Genomic DNA, 25,757 nt, shown 5'->3' with positions numbered 1-25,757 from the left:
CAGGCAAGTTACGATGTTGGATCCAATGAACAGCCGGTACACAGAAACAAACGTGCATGCGCGTCCACAATTGCAGCACATGCAGCGAGGTATGTTCTTCACAGCTGCGTTCATAGTCTGCGTAAATAGCGGCACTCGCTGACCCCGAAACAAGAGCAAGATAGATCACAAGTGACGAACAAGACCCGCACTCGACACTCCGGCGAGCGATACTGAAGAAGAAAGAGTGCGGCGCGGAAGGATACCTAACATAAGCGCTGAAACGTCCGTCAGATTTACACGATTGTCACCGCCAGTGAATATTGGGAAGCTTATTGGTGAACTAAGTTTCAAGTCCTCATAATTTATGACACAATATTAACACACTACAAATTAAATTAAACTTTTCTCGCGTTATTTTCTTGATCGCAGCAGTAAGCGGGCCGACACGCCGATGCCTTCTTGTCATCTGTGCAGTGGACATTTTGAACATGCGTTCGCCGAATTCCTTACCCCTCAGGTCGTCGCCGCCTGCAACCCGCACCGCGACAGAGTAGAAAGGAGGGCTTCGGAACAATAGGGCGCACCTGGCCGAGAGCTAAGCTCATGACCTTTGAAAGAGGCATTCGTGGGTCTACGATCACTGCTTCGCGTTCGTTCGATGCTGAGCCTTGCTGCAAACAAAAGCCACAGAAAAAACGTCTTCCCTTCAACCTCTACCCGCAGGAGTAAATGCAACCGTTCGTCCCCCCATTAGTCTTTTCCGAGGTATGTCTAGTCCTCCGATTTTGCACACGACACGCACTTCGCGGCAGTTGGGACTAACGACACGATTTGAGGACTAAAGCTGACTTTACTCCCCCTTCAGCCGGTTTTTTTCTTAGAGTGTACCTGCTTTAGGTGCCTCCGTCTGCAGCGCTAGCGCGATTTCGCGCTTTTACTCCTACGTCGAACGTACGAGGCGCAGGGCGATATTATCGATTTGCACTTTTTGCGGAACATGACAGCGACGAGGAAAACCAGTAATGTCCAAATAATTGCTGTCGCCATAAAAAAAGACGCAGGTTCGCTCACCCAAGGTGGAAGAATGGGAAATAGAAGACGGGAGAGAGGGTTCAAGAAATGTGCAGCTTATTCGCGCAAGCGTGTGGGACTGCACCACTTAGTCACTGGCATTTGAACAGACTAGTCACCCTCAATAGTTCACAAAGAACTCGCTATTTTATGGGTCGACGAGCGATGGAAGTGGTATTCTAGCAGCACTACGAGAGAAAGCGGCCGTACCTCCAGTCGCCTCAGTGTGTTACAAAGAGTATTTGTCTTTTTGCAGCCTATCGACAGCAGTGGCAGAGTGAATAGTCGATGGCTTCTTCGCTGCCGCAGGCCCCGCACTGCGCCTGGCATTACAATGAGTGCGGCTGCGGGCGTCAGATACCTCTATAGGACTACCAGTGTGAACTGTTGTGAAGGTTTACACTTGGCAATTAAGCAAATCATATCACAAAAAAGTGTGGTATGAACCTTTGGCAGGCTTCTCTGCGTTCTCGCTAACCGCGTTCGCGCGCCCTTTCGGCATTTGCTTTTGACACTGAAAAAGAAACGATCACTTAGTGCTCTCGAAAGTCGTCGCGTGCTTCATTCATTTATCGAACAATCTTGAGACACAACGCCGCTCTCTTTTTGCGCAATATACTAATGATTGTCATAGAAAAGTTTTCTTCGTGGTAGAATGATATATACTTGGTGCAGAAACCCGGCAGACGCAAAGTGGTGCTCTAGAGCTTTGCGCAAATTTCCTTGGGCTAATGCGAAAACTAGAGTAGTGGAAACGCCGATATTGCCTTAGTGCCCCCTGCTCCTGCATTCCCCCCTGTACTCTCCTTCAAACTGTGGCGGCTACACGTGACAAGTCTTTGCGCATAACCAATCCACGGAGTCCCTTCGATGTCCATTTGCTGCGGCTTGCAACGATGCCATCATTCGAAGCTGTCAGGCGGAAACTGCGTCCATCCTGCCGCTTCATGCTACTCTGTTGTCCGCGTGTATTTCTTTCAAGGACCCTTGCCTCTTCTGTAGTGATGCACAGCTTCTGAAAGTTGTGCATGTGTACACGTAAATATTGTTTACATAAATTTGATTGTGTCTGAGTCATACTATCATACATGTGATGCTTGAAAATGAAACAGTAAACAGAGTTGACTGTCCACTATGGTTCCTCATGGATACATGTGCTCATCAGGTATCTTCGCTGTGGTGTCATGGGTCCCGAACCCACAAAAGAGACGGGGACGGTCATTGGTGAGACTCGTTACCAAAACACTATTGAGATCTCATAAATAAATAGGTCAAAACAGCTATCATACATTCTGAAAAACACGGACAAAAAGAGACCCGTCTGTGTGCGGTACAAAGCAACTAATGAAAAGCTGATAACTTTTAAGGGCTCGTTTTCTTTGTTAGATACAATATTAGTGAGAACTAACAGACAAGAACGCCAAGGAAAGTATAGGAGATGCTATTGTAGTAGTTGGGATATAAATGGGAAGAAAGTAAAGTGGACGAAAAGATAACATGCCGCCGACAGGGACCGAGCCTGCGACCTTCGAATAACGCGTCCGATGCTCTACCACTGAGCTACGGCGGCGATCATCCTCCCGTCCACTTTATGAGGTACATATGTGCATTTGAACCTAGGAGAGACAGCGACGATCGCAGCCATGGCGGCGAGTGCGGAACACTCTTTTTTTCGGCCTGTTGGCGTCACGTGGCACGTGATCTTTTTACGAGCTGGCAGCTGACCAATAATCCCTCGCATGCTACCTAAAGGCGTCAAGTCTGCCAGAACGAGACCCACACTATGAATAAGGAAAGAATGTGACATTGAAGGGCTCGTTTCTTAGTTAGACACAGTATTAATGCGAACTAACTGACAATAATGCCAAAGAAAGCTTGGGGGATATTATTCGTTGTAATTAGGATATAGTATGAAGAAAGTAAAGTAGATGAAAAGATAACTTGCCGCCGGCAGGGACCGAACCTGCAACCTTCGAATAACGCGTCCGATGCTCTACCACTGAGCTACAGCGGCAGTCATCCTCTCGTCCACTTTATGGGGTATATATGTGCATTTAAACCTAGGAGTGTTAGTCAGCGCCAGTCGCAGCCATGACGGCGAGTGTGGAACACTCTTCTTCTGCCTGTTGGCGTCAAGTAGCACGTGATGTTTTTACGAGCTGGCAGCTGACCAATAATCGCTCGCATACCATCTGAAGGCATCAAGTCTGCCAGAACGAGAGCCTCGCTATGAATGAAGGAAACAAGATGGCTTTTAAGGGCTTGCTTGCTTCTTTGGTATGCTTGAGGCGGCGACGCCTACATTCTCTTCACTCCTCACGCTCCGCAGCATGGCGTGGAGAGCCGTCGCAAGGTTGCTTCCGATTCTTTACAACTATGACCAGCCGAAATGAAAGTCTGCTTGATATGTGATATGATGCATGCGAAAGCAAGCAGAATCGCACGCTCTCACTAATGCATTGCGTTCCAAAGCGAATACGCAAATAGGTAATGGCGTGTGTAGCATGGCGTTTGTTATGTGTGATAAGATTTGCAAACCAACTTTTTAAGGAGCACAACGGCAATATTTCAAAAAAAGAGCTATCGTTCCCTCATCTGGCTGTCACGCTGGGGACTAACCTTCAGTAGCAGAAACCAAGTATTGAAGTGCTTCTCGCAATGAAACGGCAAACAAATAAACCTATATGTGTTATTTCGAAAATCAGATGGTCGATAATTAAATATCCAAAACTGATAATGTATTATTCCTGTAGTTTGCCAAATATTCACTAACAAAGTTAAAAATTGTTGTGTGCAGGCGGTAAAAGAGCACGCTGAAGTAAAATGATTTTCAGGTTTTTCAAAAATCAATTGCCACGGAGTACGGCAGACACCCGCTATATTTTAGTGTAAAGCTGTAGAAAAGACGAAGTGGTATTCATGTAGGAGGACATATTCCCGCGCTTGGCTATGCGGAAGCATAGCAAATGGACAGTGGTGCCGAAAGAGCCAGTTAGGAAGGCTATCTTGCTCTGGCGTGTGTCCCAGGAGTTTGCTGTATCTATGAGAGACACTGATGGCGGCTAATTACGCAAAATTTTATGGGGAAACGAAATTATGCTCTACGTGAGACGTTCCATGTCATAACGCTACATTGCCACCAATGCAAAATAGTTTAAAACAGTGCCTTTGGACTTGACGACGCCTAAAATTAGATATTAATTATCTATTTTTGATACTCACGTGATGGCCGCTGGGAGGCGGCACTCACCAGCGACGAGATGGCCCACCAGCTATGAACCGTACGGCAAGCCAAAGATGCTGCCTCGGTCCAAAACTTCGAGCCGGCACCGAAGGCACCTCCGCCGTCATCATCATCGACGGGGAGAGGCATGGGACAGGACTTAAGCCCCTTTTACTCCCTTTCGCCCCAAAGTAGAACTACGCGACCGGTTTTCAATAAAGTTTATTCTCCTCTCTGCTATATATTTGCACGAGTCATTACAGCTCTGAATCTTCATCATATGTGGGCACCGGGCATTTATTTGGAGAGTATTCATATGCTGTATTTTTTGGCTTGCAGTTTTCTGTGAAAAATCGCTCGCAGCAGGTTTGTGTTGCATCCGTGTTTCCCTCTTTTTCCCACATCATGCAGTGAGGACTTTTATCACTTGCTTCGTCTGTAGTGCGCTCCTGAACCGCAGTTTCTTCTGGAAGGCATTATGACAGAACAGTGAGACGCGTGGTTAATACATGCAACCTTACCTTCATTGGGCCGTTGATCCTGTTAACAAATAAGGCTGGCGTGCAATATAAGAACGCAACTGAATGTCCCGTATTACTCCTCAGGCGGGCTCAGTATTGATATTTTGTAGTTCCTCTAGCGCCATCACACCGCAACTTTTTTGTTAGCTTTTTCGTTTGTTTCTAATGTCATTTTGTGTGAGGGGTTTGGAAAAGTGAAGGTAGCCACTGCTGCAAAATTGGACAAAGTTATGAAAAGGCAAATCGAGGTTTGCAGCTCAATGACTGTATTGGTCATCTGGTCAGCATAGTTGTTTGGATAATGACAGTTTCAACTTTATCCTGACACCGCCAAATATATGGCACTTTCACATACAGATCTGCACTGGCAGCCACTGATTCTTTTAGAGAGGCAAATATTACTGGCACAATTCAGTCGCGTAGCCAGGGGGTGGCACTAGTGGTGCAGAACTATCGGTAAATTGACGATCGATAGCATCGATAGTTTCTTTGAAACTATCTATAGTGTAAACAAACTATTAATAGTTCTACCATCGATAAACTGTCGGAAGTCTTTCGATAAACTATCGCAAATCTATCCCCGCCCCCCACCCCGCACCGCCGCTGATCCGATGAACCCTGCGCCGTTCACACGCCGCCGCCGGCGATTCAGGGACCGGCGCACAGGTCTAGTTAGAAGTATCTGTCTGTTGTCTCGTGAAGTTGCTAAACAAATGTATACGCAATACATAATGCTCTTTGGAAGCGGTACTTCTTCACACTAAAGAATACAAGAATATGTACCTGAGTCTGACTGCGTACTTCTCCTGGTTCACGCCTCCCATCCTAAATATTTAGACAACACGCCTCCCCCAATTTCAATTCCTGGGGAAACCCCTTTGGCCAGCATAAATACCTTAATAAATGCCGTGGAACTCACCAGATTGGACGTCCTCGCGCAGTGTGTAGTTTTTCACCTCCACAACGGCGCACCCGAATGTGGTCAGCAAGAATTTGTAAATTCCTTCAGGTCCTCCTAATCAGAGCGAAAAAAAAACATGGTTGATTCCTCCGTCATAGAAATCAATTTAACACGAAAGTAAAAAGTGTCCTTACAGAAGCAATTGAATGTTTACTGTACATTGACATAAGAAAGCTTGCACACTGTCTATCGGTGTTTGGCAGCTATAGGACCGTTTAACGTGGATGCACCCACGTTGACGCTCCGTGGTGCATCTGCATCCCGACGACTGACGTCCATGGCCAATGATTAAACCAACAATAGTGGTACCTGTAGTAGTTAAAGGTGAGAGCGTAATCAGAGAAAGCGGTGTGACAGCCAGAAGAGCGTCGCTAATTGGAATCAGAGCTTGGGGTATGGTCGCAATCCCGCGGCATGGTGAAGAGTTATTGAACACCACGGTCACAGCCGAGGGAAACGCAACGCGCGTCGTGGGTCCCCGGTACACCAGCCGCGACCTTTTTTGGGGCGAGTGTAAGCGGGGAAAGCGGTGCTACAGCCAAGCGTGGCAGGCGGGCGTCACAGAGCTATTTTTGTTATGGATTCATAACATGAGCGAGGCCGACTCTTGGGCGAAGGTCGCCACCTCGCATTGTGTTCAGGCGTTGACAAAATTGCACGTTTCCTGTTGGAAACACGCCGAATGAGACCGACGCGCAGCAACGACGCTTTGCAGGAGCTAATCTCGGAGGCCACGGTCACGATGACTTGACTTTGCCACTCCCACAGGGCGACATCACCTTGCCGACCAACAGCACTGCGAGAGGAAAATATGAGATATAAAATGCGCGTTTGTAAAGCATCCAGAGTGTGTGACCGTGGCGCCGTGGATAGCGTGCCTGGCATCTGTTCTTGTGACAGAGGGGTCGTGGGCTCAACTCTCGTCGACGGAACATCTTTTTTTTGCCATCTGACCGTGTGCATTTTTCGACGTCATTTCCGTGACGAAAATACGTCACTGAATTCTTGGTGGACCACGGCATAAAACACTTTCGTGTTAAAAAACATGCAGCTGTGTCATGACTCTATATATAAGCAGGCCTCAGTTAAGTGAAATATTTTGTTAGGACTGTAAAGACTGGCAGGACGATGTGCGTGACTCATTGCATTGTCGTGACATCACCGTAATCTATGGTTATTTTTCTGTACATAATAATACTAATGGTTAAATTTCATGAAAGGTGGGAGGCACCCTCGCCAGAGACGGACTTACTCATCTGTTCTAGCTACAGTGTCGGGACCACTGTGGATAAGATGCCGTCAAATTCAACGCGACGAGTGCCTGCAATAGTATTCTTATACGTACAAGCCCGAAAAATCGTATATTAGAGATTGCACGACGATAAGAATGACTAGACCCGCTACGGTGATCTATTGGTTATGGTGCTCAACTGCTGACCCGGAAGTCCAGGTGATCGAATCCCTGCTGCGGCGGCTATATTTTCAATGGAGGCGAAAACGCTTGAGGCCCGTGTGCTTAGATTTAGGTGCTCGTTAAAGAACCCAAGGTGGCCGAAATTTCCGAAGTCCTCCATTACGGCGTCCCTCATAATCCTATCGTGGTTTTGAGACGTTCAACCCCAGCTATTATTACTATGAATGACTGGATGGAATGTCTGATTATGTAACAAAGCAATCGCTGCGGTATGAGACGTGTACCATATACCTTCGTACAAGAGCCGCATCCGCGTAAATGTCAGTCCCATAGCTTTCATAAAAAGTCCACAAAACTATATCTCAAATTACCTGTGTATTAGTCACGGCCTTAATTTATGAGAACGTTTTTGAGAATTATCAGTGTTTTTATTGGGGGGGGGGGGGTGATGTGGAAAACACGACAGCCGCGCCGACGTTTCAGCGCCTCCAAGTACCAAAAGTACGGCCTCCGAGATTTAACGGCTGACTCTAAGGCGCTGCCGCCGTCGGTCTCTGGGGCATCACCATCTATTCGAGCCAGCAGGGGCCCGCTACACTGATAGCCAAAGTATGGTGGCTAGATGGGGAGCTGGCGCGAACGGCACTGCGCCGGTAGAGAGAGAGAGCGCGCTCCCTTTCACCATGAAACAGCCTCGGACACCCTGTGGCACTGCTGCAGGCAGTACGGCCTCACGTGCTTCCTTTCGTCCTCCGCCGCGCATAGAGTTGTGAGATTCGGACTTGGCTCGGATTGGTATCGTTCACGAAGAACGAAATACACGAAATTGGCGCAATACGTAGATACGTAATTCTAAAGGTCCTAGTGTTTCTCAGGCTGCGCTGAAAATGCGACTCTGTGCACGAAAAAGCCCGCGGCGGACGATATGGTGCTGCCACCTGGCAGTGGCCCTGGGTTCTGCATAAGGTAAAATGAAATCTGTTCAAACAAACCTCCATTGCATTTATCGTGCCAGGACGGAAACGCTACGAGAACAGCATCACGGGTGGCCGCGAATGAGGCCACGACTCATGTAGTACGGCCGGCAGAAGACTCGTCTTTCGACGACATTTGCAGCGAAGCAAGTGAATACGCAGCTAATTTTTTTCTTTATGATTGTACAGAAACGAGTTTTGTTTACCTATGGAAACTTCTGCGTCAATGTACAATTTTATGAAGCGCAAAAACTAACGAACGGTCGCTAAACTTGGAAGGCAGACGGCAAGCCCAGCGTTCACTCTGCGACTGCTTGTCGTCTGTTGCTTTTAATTGTGAAGCATTTCTTAGCGAACCTCAGACACTTTGGCCGTTCCTATCCACATATCTATCCATCCATCTATCCATCTATCGATAAATTGTAATATACCAAACTTGGCGCAGAAGGGGAGCAGTGTATGACGAACAGGATTCAATGGTCATTGCATGAACAATGCAAAATATCTCTCGCGTACGTCATTAAATCATTTCCTCCGGCACGTGTGGTACATACCCGCATACCACAGTTTATGTTATGCGGCTATACGTCACAGATGATTCACAGTCTCAATCAACAAATTAACGGCCAACATACAAATTGAAGCGCTAGGCAACTGAGGGAGCTGAAGACAGGACACCGCTGGAAGACGCTCTGCTGGCATCCACTCGTCCACGTGGTCCGCCAGAATGACGCAGTCTTCTGTTCATTTCATATGAGGTTGGGGAATGGCCTCATGCTGACCGAGTATGACGTCACATTGATTGAGAGCCGCTTTGTGACATGCGAAGAAGTCGAAGCTAAGTGCCCTGATGTCATACGGCTATACTACAGCAATGCGCACGTAGACCGGTGTAACGCAAGTTGCCTCGACGCAGCGGACAACGTGTTATGTCATCCCACATGCGATAACATAACTGGCCATCAGAACGAGCAGGTACACAGGAATATCCTGGCCAAAGTGGCGCACATGAACGCAAGCGACTTGGGTAGCCTGCCGGCCTCAATTTACCTGAGCATCAGCAAGCCGTACATGATCAAGGCTAACATCGACGTAAGCGACAGCCTCGTTAATGGAAACATGGCCACCTTGTGGTACACCGAGCGTGGCGAACACGGAAACCTCTTGCGACTGTGGCTTGAATTTTGAACGTCCACGGTAGGCATTGCCAGCCAGGACGAAGCACATCACACCGCACACCCTCGTTAGAATTAAAATGAGTGCCCGTGTGACTGCGGATCACCACAACCAGAGCATACTCCAGCAAGATATTTCGTGTAAGAGGGCACAGTTTCCTCTTGCGCAGGCAAACGTCATAACTATATATAAGTCACAAAGCACCACCTACTCCCAGGCAATCTTCGGATACGATAAGCGCCATCCACTGAAGTTGGTGTACGTAGCACTTTCCAGAGCTACCAGTCTCGACGGCCTATACCTCACCAACGCAAAAGGTGGCTTTAGGTTCAAGTATGTCGCCGGCTCTATCGACACAGTCTGTCGACGACATGCCAGTGAACACAGGGCTGTCTCTGCTCCTGCCTCTGAGTTTCCTTCTTTTTTCGACGTTTTAGTGGCTTTTGTCAAATTTAAGCATGCACCAACTTGCCAAATAAGCAACACTTTTATATGAGAGAGGCCGTAGTGGAGGGCAGCGGACAATTTAATTCGACAACATGGGGTTGCCTAACGCGCACCTAACAATACCCCTCTATCGAAATGCGAAGGCTGAAACCAGGATCGAACAAGCGCCTTGCGGGTCAGCAGCCGAACAGCTTTATACCCCCAACAGCATAGAGAGGAGGGGGTGTGTCCATTAATACTTTATGTAGGTTCGTGCTTGTGTTTGTATGCTTGCTTGTATGCGTACACATGCAAAACTGAAAATTTGGCTCTTGGCGCCAGTGGAAGGCCAGCCCATCCCAGACAACGTGCAAACTACGCCACTCAGGTACATAGAGATACTACAGCACTACAGATTATCGCGTAGAACAATTGCTCGAACACGCAAAGCGAACCCGCAAAGCGAACCTCCCTACACGCAAAGTGTTCCCCAACCTTGACTTTTGTCGCGTTTTAGCTTACACAGTATCCTGACCAATGACCTTTCTGTGGAGAACATCCAAGCTTGCACCATTCTACGTGGCAATGCCCTAAACCGCCAGCACTACCTAGAATACCGAATCCCCTCTACCTCCCATTGGGAAGTCCCACTTTCCAGCATAGCCCTGAATGACGAGCGAAGAGTGATTGACCGGGCCAACCGGATCGCAGCAGCGAACGGGACATAGAGGGGCTCAAAACTTTGACACGTCCCAAGCAAAACGAAGACAAATAAAGTTTTCTACTACTACTAGACAAAGAGTCCTTGTGTTGAGCATAAGCCACACAAAGATGTCGACTGCTACATGCATACCATCTTTGATTAAACACATTGAAAACAGAGGCTCTTCGGCTGTTTGTCTCTCGGAGATGCGTTCTACGCTAAATATTGGTGCTTCTATCTTCCTGTTCACACAGTGCGGTAATTTATTTGGGACTCTGACATCCAAAATGTTCGAATTGTTATGGCGGTCTCGCGTGTGACTACTTAGAAAGAATTTTAGGAGAGGGAGCCACATGCGCTTAAGCCGCCGGAGAGTAAACCATAGGAACGCGTCCAGCTACCGCACGGATTCCTCTGAGAATTACCTATCAAGAATTAAGAACATATTCAATCCATTACATCTGCCTGTTGAAAGAGAAGAGAGCGAAGAGGCCACCTATTTATGCAAGGTCTACAAATTCGCTCACGGTAGCAAACAGATGCTCTCAGGGAATGATTTTCTATGAATAAGGGGGTTGTTTACGTCGATGCTGGTGAACACAGTGCCGGCCCTTTTTAGCACGGTAGCGTTAAAGGGCTCGGTACGTAATTAAAGGGCTCGGTACGTAAAAAAGCCAGCCTAGCGATTGAGAAGGCGATGCGCACAGGGTCCGATTCCGCTTTTGCGTTCCACTCTTGAAGGCGAAGTTCAAGCGTCCTGCCAAGTTTTTTTTTTACCGCCTCGGTTTTAATCCCTCAAAGCCGAATAACTAGTGGTGCCTCCAGCTTTCTTCAGATTCTAGGGAGGCAGAGGAAGCGGCAATAGCTATGCTCTGGCCGTTATCCTATCAAGCTATTAAGTCACTGTCAGCGAGTCTAACTCTATGATACACGATGGAGCCAGTAGTGTGTCCACACGAACACTCTCCCTCTTTTCGCTCCCAGCCCGACAACACGACAGAGAACTAGTATGGACACCTGTGCACGGGGGCCTTGCTGGCGACACAGGGACTCGTGCCAGCACACCGGAATTGATGGTTCATAGGCAGGCATTACGTGAGGCAAACTTTTATAAGGGAACACCCGCAGAGCATTTGGAAATATTGCCGTATCCTTCCCCGCTCTCACGGCGGCCATTGCTTCACAAAGAAAATTATATAGCTTTCACCCCCATCACCACCACTAGTTGGAGTATGGATATTATTCTTACCGTTAGGCTCTCTGATTCTCACATGGTTATACTCTCCTTCTTGAGATTCGAAATCGTAGCGCTGCTTGAACCAACCCCTGTAAGCGAGACATATTGCATTGGTGTAAGATTATTCTGAAGCTATATGACACTGGCACAGTGGTGTATATATATATATATAATATATATATATATATATATAGATATATATATATATATATATATATATATATATATATATATATATATATATATATGTATATATATATATATATATAGTAGTGGGAAAAGAATCACGCGGACCCCAATAGAATAAATAGAATAAGGAATGAAGAAATACTACGACATTCGTTGGTTTGGCACTGTATATTTGCAGTAACGTTTCGTCTGGTGGAACCAGACTGTGTCATAGTGGAATTCTATACATAATATATATATATATATATATATTGATTGATTGATTGATTGATTGCTTTATTTCGTCACAGTACAGTGTAACAGGAGGCGGAGGGAAAAGCCGTAATGACGGCTGGAGGGATCCTCCGCCCCCTTTGTGAACAATGGCAGCAGCTGAAAGGCCATCACAATATCATACACTTTTTATACATAGCTTATACAACAAAGAAACCTGCTGCAATCTTCTGAACCCAAATAATTGCTACATTGTTTATACAACAAAAAAGCCGTTAATTCAGCGACACCTAAATGAGACACATCTATACCTTTGCTAATGTAATTATTTAGAATTCGCGGAAGAGTACATCGAAGCATCTGAAAACCATAATTAGTACGAAAGTAAGGAACGTTCCACATTTCTGTATTCCTAGTTTCATAAGCCTTTTCCTTTAAGCAAAGATTCGCCATATCTGTAAACAAAGAGTTTGAGCGTTTGCAGCTAAGACAGTACTCTCGTAGTAGTCTGTATTGATATAGGTCATTCACTTTGATTATCTTATATTTTTTAAACAGTGGGTCGCTAGGTGCTGGAACTATAGCGTTGTCTATCAGCCTCAGTATTTTCTTCTGTATTCTCAGTAATTTTGTTAAGTTTGTTTCTGTAGTTGTTCCCTAAACCAAATAGCAATAACTAAGATAAGAACTAAACAGTGATTTGTATATCAATAACTTCAGCGAGTTGGGGATGAGGTACCGGATACGGCTGAATATTCCAGTTATCCGGCTTAATTTTAATTGAATATAATTGACGTGGTCATCCCATTGCAAAGAACTGGAGAAATGTACGCCAAGTACTTTCACTGACGTCACTATTTCTATATCTGAGCCTCTAAATACAATGTTATTCTCCAAAGTCACTTGTTGACCATTCGAATGAAAAACTACGGCTTTTGTTTTAGTTGCATTTATTTTTAACTTATTGTTACTTGTCCAGTTGTCTAACTTCTGTAAGACGTAATTAGCTTTATTAGAAAGGATAGCATGTGATGCTGATGGGACAAATATACTCGTGTCATCTGCATAGATAATAAACTTAACCTCTCTCTCTCTCTCTCTCTCTCTCTCTCTCTATATATATATATATATATATATATAGAGAGAGAGAGAGAGAGAGAGAGGTTAAATTTATTATCTATGCAGATCTATACCCACGTAAGTGTAAGACAACTATGAAAATGAGATACGTTTCTAAAAAAACTTTATTTTGCAACGTTTTGACGGAGACCGATCGCTATCAAGACAAACTTTATGAGGTGGATCGACGTGTTTTTGTAAGTGTAGAGCTGTGTTCACATAGTGGCCTTACCAGACACGTTGACTGCACTGCTGTTTAAAGGGTAACTTACGGTCTGACGTAACGTCAGCTTTCACCTTAGAGTACGTACGTCAGTATTATCGAAATAAGTGCACTTTATGTTGCACATGCGAATATCATACGTAACTTTCGTTAACGTATTCCTCCGGGGTTGAGCACTTCAATATGGCATGCTGAATGATAGGAATACAAATTTAATGTTTATTAGACTGGTACAAAAGCGGAGCCAAAACTGCAACCACCGACGTTAGTGTGCTGTGACGCGTGTATCGCAGGAGTACATATGTAGTGTTTAGAGCTTTCTTTAAAATTAGATAGCCAGCGCACCAACCACAATCGCCGTTGCACCGACATTACGCCTGCATAGTCTGTTTTTCCAAACCAGTTGATAGACCTGGCGTCGTTCTGTGGTAGAATACCCGATCGCCACGCAGAACGCTTGGGTTCAATTCCTGCTGGGATCCTAATTTTTTGTTCTTTCCATTGGTCGAGTCAGCGGTGCCGATGTCGGTTTGTCTTAACACTCTCGCATTTAAATTACGTATGTCTGTTCTCGCCGTTCCTGGGTATATATAAACTCTCAATACCCTCCCCTGTGGCACATAACCGGACGGTCTAACCTTTCAGTTACTCGAGTGTCGGGGCAATCTCGTAGTAGGGGGCATTATTCCCAAAATCCCCACCGTTCCTTGAAATGCGCGTGCGGGTGTTGCATGCACGACAGAGTGCACCTGTCGATACCCGAGAGCAAAAGCGAGAGCTTGAATTGAGATTAATAAATGGGAAGCATTTCATAGCGAACCCAAGGCACTTCGAACGTTTCTTTTTCCCCCGTAGTGGCTTAAATGGACCTTAATTGGGCCATTGTTTGCCAACGTATAAACGATGTTGGCCCAACCTGCTGCGCTGCCTGGGAAGCAGTCTGCAGTCGTGTTTGATGTGAACTCCTAATTGCAGGCTCCACAGCAGAAAATTTCTCGCTCTGTTTTGCTTTCATTTAACGATTGCTTTGAAACGAAGGTAAAGACACTTTAAATCTCGCCCAATCTGTCATTTTAAAAAGATCGAGCAGAAACACTTTCTGGAAAAGATAATTTTGACGGGACTCACCGAAAGGCTCATCCGACAGCATGCCTATCGTAAGCCTCTTATAGAACGAGACGTCATTCGCGAAGAATTTCAACAAATTCTTGCAAGTGGCGCTAGTTAGAATGGTAGACAGCATAGTGTGTTTATTCGGGGATTATTGGAAGCAAAACGGCGTCGCTGAAACGTCTATGCGCTTTCCCTCCTTGAAAACTCCTGGTAGGAACACGAAAAAAAAAATTTCCCTCTGTCGCTCGCTGTTTCAATTTTAACAATCAAGATACTTTTCGTCTATGAATCATCGCAGTGGTAGTTTGCAAATCGAGGCAGATGACCGTAACTGGGAGCAAACTTTATATAATATTCTTGGGATTCGGAGTACTTGTTTTCGGGCTGTGCTCTGCTCCTTTGGTTTTTGAAATATGGACGGATACAGTATTTTCCGATTTTAAGGAGCAATCCGGTTTTATTCCTTTAGATGACGTCGTCGTAGTTTCAGAGACATTTGAAGAGCATCTTCGGTTTCTTCGTGCAGTACTTGATGCGCTGGAAAGATTAGCCTCTCACTGAAGCTAAAAAAGGGTTCCACTGCATCTGCAGGAAGCTAAAATTCCTTGGCCATTCCCAACCCAGGACGGAATTTGCCAGGTTTCTATAAAAGCGCGAGCAGTTGCTGTCTTCCCTATTTCTACAAACGAGCGTGGGGTTCGTTGCTTTTTGGGATATTGTGTGTACCTCCGTCGCTTCGTACGTAACTTTTCAAGGAGGACTGATCAATTACACAATCAAAGAAGAGATTGCGTACTTGTCGTTTTGGACATAGAGCAACACTGAGCTTTTTGTCAACTACAGCTACGCCTCCAGAACCCGCCAGTGCTGGGTCAGTTTGACGCAGACACCGACACTGAAGCGCAAAGAGGTGTAATCGCTGCTGTCGTCAGAGCCGTCCACCTGTAGAGGCAAGAATGGATTGCGCGAGTGATCGCCTGCGGTTGTTGCACATTACCGTCGGCCGAGTCAAATTGTTTTACCGCCGAAAAAGAATACCTAGCTGTCGCGTGGGCAGTACCTACATTCCATGTCGTCTGGACGACAATTCAGAGCAGTCACCGACCATGACTACACGTGTTGGCTTGCACATCTTAAGGACTCATCAGGTCGCCTATTTCAACATTCATTGCCTTGAAGAGTTCAACTGTACAGTTCTGTCTAAGTCGGGACACAAGTACACCGATACTGGCTGTCTGTTACGCTCCCCAACACCAACTCTTACTGACATTGGCGCTGCTTTTGCCTCGTTCTCTTCTCATGGGTTGTTTGCGTGCACACCCTCGTTCGTGATGGCGACGACAGTTTCCCTCTGCGCCGTCATAGCGTGTTGCATACTCAGCAACAGCGTGATGACGTAGTGGTTCGTCGACTCATGGACTATCTTGAGGGGAAGCTTACGTAGCCAGAAGGGAAATTCGGGCATAAGATTTCAACGCTTTTTCTCCGCCAGAACTTCTTCAAGCAAAGCTTTGAGCCTCAAGCCGTTTTTATGGTGGTGTCATCTGCGATGAGGGAAGAGTACCTGGATGCGCGCCACCACGAAACGTCTTTTTCATTTCGAAAGCCTCCGTTAGGCTCAGTAGTTCGTGTTATAAAACACGAACATGCCAACCTGCTTCGTGTATAAAGTGCATCAGAGAACGACGGAAGGGTCCTTGAATCCAGTGGTCGAGGTAGGGTGATCGGCCAGGCCCGAGGCTTGTTGCACGGATGTGGCAAAGACGGTTTAAATAAGGGCCCGGACAAGTCCACAGCAAGGATCGGGGCGTCACAAAAGGGGCACGATGCACTATATGGGACGTGATTAGGTGGCGCCCAGAGAGCGGTCACAAATGGGGAAAGCGCAACCTCGACACGAAGCCTCCGCAACAAAACCTCCTCGCGGGTAAACTACCAGGGAGGTCTCACCCACACGTAGGTATGACAGCTCTTGTGGTACGTCGGAGGCTTTCTTTTACCTATACCATCTGTGCGTGAGCATGTTCAGAAAAACATGGCTGATCCCTCCGACATAGGAATCGGTATACCACGCAAGTGAAACGTGTCTTCACAGAAGTAGTGCTTATTGTGTAGTGATATATGAGAGCTTGTACAATGTCTATTCGTGTTTGGCAGCTATAGCACCGTTTGACGTGGATGCACCCATGTTGACAGCATGTCTCTATCGCGACGACTAACGCCCATGATCGTGATTAAACCGTTGTGGTAGCTGACGGTGTGTATTTGGACACAGCGAATCGTGAATCCCGCGTAAGGATGATATCAACAAGCTCATAATCAACACTGGTACTCGGTATGCACTTCTTCAAAGCGTCGTCAATTAAGGAGAGAAACGGCATGGCGTGCGCTTTCTAGTAATGGGTAGCCGACGCCTGTGCTCATGCATACATAACACACACTGCGCTTCAGCAACACGGGAGGTAGAGGTTCGTAGCCTGAGCGGCAAACGCGTGCGTCCCGCTGGCCTCTGTCTCGCAGGCGCTGCTCTCGCTCCACCAAGGCACGACATTCGCCCGTCGAAATCGCGTCCTTTCTGCGACGCATATTGTAGCAGTTTTGTTAGTCGGTGCTCGCGCAATAGAAGCAGTCGGCGGCGGAGAAATCCCATTGGTGCACGTGGAGGATGCACTACTCCGATGAGCCGACGCACGCTAACACGAAGCCAAAGGCAAAGAACGTAACTGCGTCAAGGGTGCCTCGGCGACGCCAGCGCGGCCAGTCTAGCTCTCTGGTATCGAGACGCTTTAACCATGACCTCCGATATCGCATGCAATCTCGGAGTAAGCGCTAGTAAGTGTCGATCGTGAAGCATTACTTCTTTTCACGTCTCACAGACGGCGGCACCGTCCCGCTCCGCCTAGGGTGCCTTGATGCCCGCGCGCTCCGCTGAGGGTGAGGACAGGCGCGTCGTCTGCTACGACGGCCGCCATTGCGAATCCCGCCGCCGCTTGGCAGCATGCGAAACGCGCTACACAAAGCGCTTGCGGTGCGCGGATACGTCCCGAAATAAGTGCACGCTAGTGAGCTTTCTCTTTTTCTTTTCTTTTTTGAGGCTTGGGCAGCTTTTATTGCTGTTTTTGCCTAAATGTTTATTAAGGAAGCATGTAATTCATGTAAGCTGACGGCCTGTGCATGTGTTATGCGCTAGAGGTAGACGTAGACTCCGTTATGTTGAAAACCAATCCTCTTCCTTACGTCGGAAACGACAAAGTCTAAAGCCTTACTTAATTTTCTCGTAAGCTCTGCATTCCAAATACACAAACAATCGTTTAAAGTATTTGTATACATGTCAGCAGCAGCAGCAGTATATGTATCTGAACACACACAATTTAGTGTTGCGAAGCTACCTAAGCGCGATTAAGGTGGCTCATTTGCTAAGTTTGCAAACAATTTACTCGTTTATTATAAATGGCAGCATACATATTATACACAGAATAAAGGGCCGAGGGGAAGTATGGTGCGATTATCCTGCTAAAATGAAACGAAAGCTTCTTTATCATTATTGTTTCTTGCTCACAATCTGTAGCCGCTACTGTATCAGGACTCGAGTTGCACCTTGAGTCCTTATCAAAACGATGAATACGTTGTTGAGTAGTATGCCGTAAAACTTTGCATGCGCGCAGTATCAGTGCGTTTTTCCTTCTTCTTTTTGTATCTACAGTTTCTTTTTCTGTATCTGCAGGTTTTCTCGCATGCCCAATTGCATGCACATAATATTGAGTGTTTCCAATACTGTTTTACACTTTGTGCGGCAGATGCACGGCGTCGGTTATTTGTCTCTTTTATTAATAATAATATCTGGGGTTTTACTTGCCAGAACCATGATATGATTATGAGGCACACCGTAGTGGAGGGCTCCATGAATTTTGACCATCTGGTGTTCTTTAACCTGCACTGACATCGCACAGTACACGGGCCTCTAGCATTTCGCCTCGACCTAAATTCGACCACTGCGGCCGGGATCGAACCCGTGACTTTCGGGTCAGCAGCCGAGCTCCGTCACCACCATACCACCGTGGCGGACGTATTTTTAAAGCGAAAGCCTTAAATGCCTCATCAAACGCGAAATTTGACCGTCGGCGTCCAGCGTCTACGGCGTCAGCATACCACGACGTTGAGGACGAGGGACGAAAAAATCGTCACGTGATGACGTCACCATAGACGTCATCATGGCTTCACAAATTTTGGCGTGACGTCATATGATGCCGTTATCACATGACATCGTAGCTTGGTCAAAAGTGGGCAGATCACGGAGGCAGTGCAAAACCATGTGAGGTGCCTCCGATCTTGGAGGCAATGCAAAACCACGCTTTGTGCGCAAAAAACTGAGAAGAAGATGGCTTTCGCTTTCGAGCCGTCTTAAGCGTACGCATAAGGGAGCCTGTGAGTTTTTATTTCATTAACTAGTTTTCCATGACGTACTCACTGTACAACTTGACTTTGTTTCTCGTATTTTTTACTGACATAGCGTGTCTACTGTACACAATGCTTCCCCGTCTTGTTGTTGTTTTCATGCGTCTTCTTTGTATAGACGTTTCGCGAGAACTTTTTGTATGCGCATTCCTGTATGAGCCTTCAGGACTTACATTATTAATAAATAAATTATGCTTGCTGAAAGAAATAAGATACTGAATGTGTGTGTGTGTGTGTGTATGTGTGTGTGTGTGTGTGTGTGTGTGTGTGCGTGTGTGTGTGTGTGTGTGTGTGTGTGTGTGTGCGCGTGCGCGCGCGCGCGCGTTAATATCCAGTGTACAGGCCATTTATTTGTGCGCATTAATGCTGCGCTGACAGAAGCAATTACAGAAATAAAACGCAAATCACACAATAAAACACAACTGCCACTAGTCGATTCACAGTGATCGTAAATGATTAAAAAAACAGAAACTGCGTAATTATTTAAGACAGGACGAAAATGCAACCTTGAAACACAGAAACAGGGAAGGACAAGAATCATTTAACTGGACACATACATACATGGGAATCAGACCAGCACAGAAGGCGTACTTGAAACACGGAAAGGAATATAAAAAACAAGAACCGCCGTGGTTTTTACTACTGGTGCTTGACTGGTGACCCGAAGGTTGCGGGATCGAATCCCGGCCGCAGCGGCCCCATTTCGATGGAGGTGAAGTGACAGAGGCCCGCGTACTTAGATTTAGGTGCACGTTAAAGAACAACAGACGGTCAAAATTTCGGGAGCCTTTTACTATATACGGCGCCTCTCATAATCATATCGGGGTTCTTGGGACGTAAATTCTCACAAATAATTATTATTAGGAAAAAAGAAGGATCTGATCTGCAGACAAACACGCACAATATATTTCCATGATACATTTCAAATCACAAAAGTAGCGAAAGCAAAAATCAAAGGCAGATACAGGACCAACCAAGTGCAGTAAAGAATGTTTGGGAAGAAAAATGCAGGATTCATGCACACGTGAACCAAAGCATTTTAAGCATGTAGCTGATATCAGTGTGTCCATATATTACGCAAGGTTAACACCGGCAGGTTACCCTTGCATGTGCATTCGAAATACCGGCCGGAAACTTACGCTGCAAGTGCATAATGTGTTCTTCGGATGCCGCTTGTCACGTTTGATTTTTGCTGTCCAAAGAAACCTCGTATCTTCTAAAACGATACAGCTCCCAGCGTTTCTGGAATGATTGCTGCACTGCGGCACGCAACACCCGGCCATGGTGACGGTAGCGAGCGCATAAAACTGGAGGGAAACGAGCACCGACCTAAAAAGAGCACGCGCGTCACGCACAAGTGACCAGGCGGGGGATTCAAAATGGCGGCCACGCTGCCGCCAAGGCCGCGGAGGCGGCACCTGCCCTTTCAAAAGCTGACACCACTCTAAGCGGGGGCGCGCGCATCGAGGCACTCTAGCTCCGCCTAAAGCCCCTTGATCTAGAAAGTAGCGACACTCTCCTCCGCGCGCGCGGTTTCCTCCTCAATTCTCCTCGGATTTCTCCCCTCCCCTGGCCGGCGCGCTGCGCACGGCACGCTGAACCCTCCACTGGCTCGCCGCAGCCGCATTAAAATCACTGCGCGCGCTTGTTTAATCGGCCCCTTGAAGCGTCAAATGAGAACCTGTTTCTTAAGCAATAGTCATGACGAAAGTGGGCTTCCGATAGAACAAAGTGACAAATATATTTTTAATAACGCTTCGGTATATACAAATAAGCGCTTCGAAAAAAATGAGTATATCAACTGGCGGCTGAGCGTTTTACCTTCCCGTCGCCGCCTCGGCTGTCCTTAACACGGTGTATTAACGCATATAATGTAACCAGCATAAAGTATAGGCGAGAATTTTTTTCATAATTGTGGTCTTGATGAGCTAAAAGAAGGCACCCAAGAAGGAATGTGGTAGTTTACTTAAATTGGGCCAAATGAGTGAGCCCGAAGCCTTTTTGTGTCAATGCCGCTGTCAGACACGCACGCACGCACACGATGCATGCACGCAGGCACACACACACGCTTATACACACGTGATAAAGACACGCACATACGTACACACACGGACATGCATACACACGCGATACAGACACGCACACACATAGATACGCACGATCATATGCACGGGATACAGGCACGCAGGCTCATACACACGCAATATAGATACGCACATGCATACACACGCGCGTACACACGTGTTATAGACACACGTGCGTGGACATGCGAACAGACACGCACGCACTTAGATACACATGCGCATACACACGCGATTTAGACACGCACGCACATACATACATATACACGCGCATATATACGCGATACAGACACGCACGCTCATACATACATACACACGCGATACAGACACGCACGCACATACATACATACATACACACGCGATACAGACATGCACGCACGCTCATACATACATACACACGCGATACAGACACGCACGCACATATAAACACGCGATACAGACACGCACGCTCATACATACATACACACGCGATACAGACACGCACGCTCATACGTACATACACACGCGATACAGACACGCACGCACATACATACATACACACACGATACAGACACGCACGCACATACATACACACGCAATGCAGACACGCACGCACATACATACACACGCTATGCAGACACGCACGCACATAAATACGCACGGGATGCAGACACGCACGCGCATAAATACACACGCGATACTGAAACGCAGGCACATACATACACAAGCGATACAGACACACACGCACATACACAGCGATACAGAAACGCACGCTAATGCACAAGTGATACAGAGTATACAGACACACACGCGCAGGCGCACGCATACACATACGTGCGTACACGCACAAACACCGCGAATACACAAACGCACGCACATGCACTCACACGTTAACACGTGCGCCCACGCACATACAAACGCAGGCGCACATATGCGCACATACAAGCACGCATACACCTGCACACACCAGTACACACACGCCTGGAGGGTTGACGCCTGGAGGGTTCATGGCGGGCGTGAGCAGCTGAAAGCGCGCGAAGTTTGCTTGCGCTCGCTTCTCGTGACGTCAGGGTCACCTGACTGGGAGCTATCGCGCGTCGCAGCCATTCAGCGTTGCAGATGCGCCGGCTCCGCGAAAGAGAGGGTGAAAAAAGAGGAGGTTGACGGCGCGGCGAGGATGAGCCGGCGTGGATAAAGGAGCGCCGCTACTTTCCAACATCAAGGGGTTTTAGCTCCGCCCGCCGCGAAAGAGAATGTGTGAAAGATATAAGGCGCGTTCGCGCCGTGTATACCATCTCCCGAGTTAGCTTAGTCGGTAGCGTGTCGGGCGCTTGGCGTCGTCGCCGCAACGTCGTGGGTTCGATTCCCAGCGGGGGTATCTTTTTCTTGATTTTTTTCTTTCTCACCCGTTGGCGTCCATTTTATCAACGTCATATCCGTGACGGATGTACTTGGTGGACCCCGGCATAAAACACTTTCGTGTTAAAAATGCGAAAGGTGGTGTGTGACTCGTCGGATGGTTGCTAAGTGTGCTTTTACAAGGTTGATCAAAGCGGCCCGAGGCACTGACACGAAGACGTATACGTACAGTTCTTGACATTTGTCATTCACGCACACTCTCGCACGAATACAGAATAAGCACTCCATAAACGATTTACACCATCAGACACTACGTTAAGACCTGCCGAGACTGCTAGCGGCGCAATACGCTACCCTTGAAACAGAGAGAGAGAAAGAGAAAGACAGAGATGTTAACCCGGTTTGGTAACTTGTGCCCGGTTTGGTAACTTGTGCTGGGGAAGGTGAACGGGGATGTAAAAGAGTGAGAGAGATGAAGGGTCAGTGACGAAGTTGTAGTGTGATGACTCTGGCACCATCTAAACACGACGCACCAATATTGTCTGTGCCATAATTTGTCATTTAGTCCAGTTTCTCGAAGAAACCACTACGACGACCTCAGAGCCACTCGGGTTTTAGACCGGATATGACAGGGCCCTAGGATTCTGTCCTCTGCAAGGGGCCGGTTGTCTATCTGGAGGTTACTATATTAGCTTCAGTTTGCGAGCTCTGCCCGAGTCACGCGCGAAAATGTGTCCTCCTTCCGTCTCCTCTCGCGGTGTGGCACTTCCGGGGCTGTCATCCCTACAGCCGCGCCCACTTGGCTCTGCGTCCGCCTGCTCCGAACGCATTTCGAGTGCAATTGTTTTACAACCTGGCAATTACTATTTTTACGGAGTAAGACAGATGTATTGGTCTGAGGTATGACGAATAAATGCACCTGAACCAAATAGCCCTTCTAATACGTAGGTTAGAGGGCATCAGGAATGACCTGCTATTTGCCTTGCGCGTTGGAAACGCCGTGAAACTGCTCAACACAAAAATAACAGCTCTCGTTTATTATTCCCGTGTCTGCGTACAAATTTCATTTCTTTCGATGCATGTCTAATAAAATTTGCTGCGAAGATTAACCGTGACGTTAGGCTTTCACAGTCAGCGATGTTTTCCAAGGCTGAATATTCTACAAAATTCCTTGTTCTATTCGCCGATTCGTTGCTTGCTGTTAAGTTGACGTTCCCACTCCAGCGGCACACGTTCCGCATTTTAGTCATTGTTTACTGACTCATTGTTCTTGCTGCGCTAATTCAATGCATGCTAATTGTGTTGCATTAGAAAGCTTACGCTCTCAGCTTTCAAATGATACCTAATAATATTATTCCAACAAACACGTGTTTCCTAACTTGAAGAAACACTTGAAGGGACGCAATTCTGTCGACATTGTTGACGTCAAATATGCTGCTGAGAGTTATTTTGGCTACCTATAGAATGCTTCTTTCTTTTTAATGAACTAGAAAAAATGATACAAGAATGTCGAAAGGGCATCTGTATGAGGAAGGATTACTTATAAAGACTGCGTACTTTCAAAGCTGTGACTATACACTTTCAGTGCAAAGCCTGGAACTTTTCAGCACCTCCTCTTATATTCTAGCGAAGAGGAAAGAATGCTATGGTACATTACTCTCCTGTGACATCTAGTGCGTATGCCTCTACCGCGAATCGCTTGTGAAGGCCGCTCGACTTCGCGTTCATTAAAAGGGCAAGGGGAGGCCAGATGGGAAAGCGATGGGAAACGCTTCGTAGCGACCACTGCATTTTGAGCATCCAGATAAAAAGCATCCCGATCAGGAAAAGACACGGCCAGGCTAGACTCACAGAGTGGCAAGCCTTTAGAAAAGCTAGCGCGGAGTCCAAGGACACAGAGGTGGCGGACATTAGGAGCTGGGTCGCAGGAATCAAGGCGACCTGGCACCATAGGTCGGCACTGTAAGAGAATACTCACTCACACTCACTCACCCCATTTTTTTCAGCCTTCGCACTCACTCACGTTCACACTCACGCCTACTCACACTCATAGGCACTCACTCACGTTCATACTCACGGCTACTCACACTCGTAGGCACTCACTCACGTTCATACTCACGGCTACTCACACTCATAGGCACTCACTCACGTTCATACTCACACTTACTCACACATATAGGCACTCACTCGCGTTCATACTCACGCCTACTCACACTCATAGGCTCTCACTCACGTTCATACTCACGCCCACTCACACTCATAGGCACTCACTCACGTTCATACTCACGCCTACTCACACTCATAGACACTCACTCACCTTCATACTCACGCCTACTCACACTCATAGGCACTCACTCACGTTCATACTCACACCTACTCACACTCATAAGCATTCACTCACGTTCATACTCACACCTACTCACACTCATAGGCATTCACTCACGTTCATACTCACACCTACTCACACTCATAGACACTCACTCACGTTCATACTCACGCCTACTCACACTCGTAGGCACTCACTCATATTCATACTCACACTTACAGGCACTCACTCACGTTCATACTCACGCCTACTCACACTCATAGGCACTCACTCACGTTCATACTCACGCCTACTCACACTCATAGGCACTCACCCACATTCATACTCACACTTACAGGCACTCACTCACGTTCATACTCACGCCTACTCACACTCATACGCACTCCCTCACGTTCATACTCACGCCTACTCACACTCACAGGCACTCACTCACATTCATACTCACACTTACAGGCGCTCACCCACGTTCATACTCACGCCTACTCACACTCATACTCACTCACGTTCATACTCACGCTTACTTACACTCATAGACACTCACCCAAGTTCATATTCACACTTACAGGCACTCACTCACGTTCATAATCACGCCTACTCACAGTCATACGTACTCAATCACGTTCATACTCACACCTACTCATACTCATAGGCGCTCACTCACGTTCATACTCACGCCCACCAACACCCACTGATGGGCATACTCACGCCCATACCGCGCCCACTCACAACCCAGTGAAGTTCATACTCACGCTTCCTCACACTCATAGGCACTCACTCACGTTCATGCTCACACGTCACGACCATGGTACTCACTCGTGTTCATACTAACGCCCGCTCAGACTCATAAGTGTTCACTCACTTTCAGTAACGCCTCTTCCACTCATTGGTACTCACTCACGTTCATACTCACGTGCACTGACTATCGTACCTACTCCTCACGTTCACACTACACACGTACACACACTCATAGCACTTACTCACGCTCTTACTCACATCTACTCCTACTAACTCA

General features: G+C 47.0%; 1 protein-coding gene across 1 annotated transcript in view; it reads right to left on the bottom strand.

Moving 5' to 3' along the window:
- Positions 1–4,482: 4,482 nt before the first annotated feature.
- Positions 4,483–25,757, bottom strand: part of LOC119402226 (uncharacterized) — a 26,197-nt gene continuing 4,922 nt past the window's right edge. Inside the window, exons 3-5 of the mRNA XM_037669359.2 lie at positions 11,701–11,777; positions 5,717–5,812; positions 4,483–4,742 (exon numbers count right to left, since the gene is read on the bottom strand). Coding sequence (XP_037525287.1) covers positions 4,534–4,742; positions 5,717–5,812; positions 11,701–11,777 — 382 coding nt within the window. The 3' untranslated portion in view covers positions 4,483–4,533. The remainder of the gene's footprint in view (positions 4,743–5,716; positions 5,813–11,700; positions 11,778–25,757) is intronic.

Source organism: Rhipicephalus sanguineus, chromosome 8 (genome assembly GCF_013339695.2).
Source record: "Rhipicephalus sanguineus isolate Rsan-2018 chromosome 8, BIME_Rsan_1.4, whole genome shotgun sequence".
NCBI lineage: Eukaryota > Metazoa > Arthropoda > Arachnida > Ixodida > Ixodidae > Rhipicephalus > Rhipicephalus sanguineus.
This window is presented reverse-complemented; position numbering and strand designations above follow the sequence as displayed.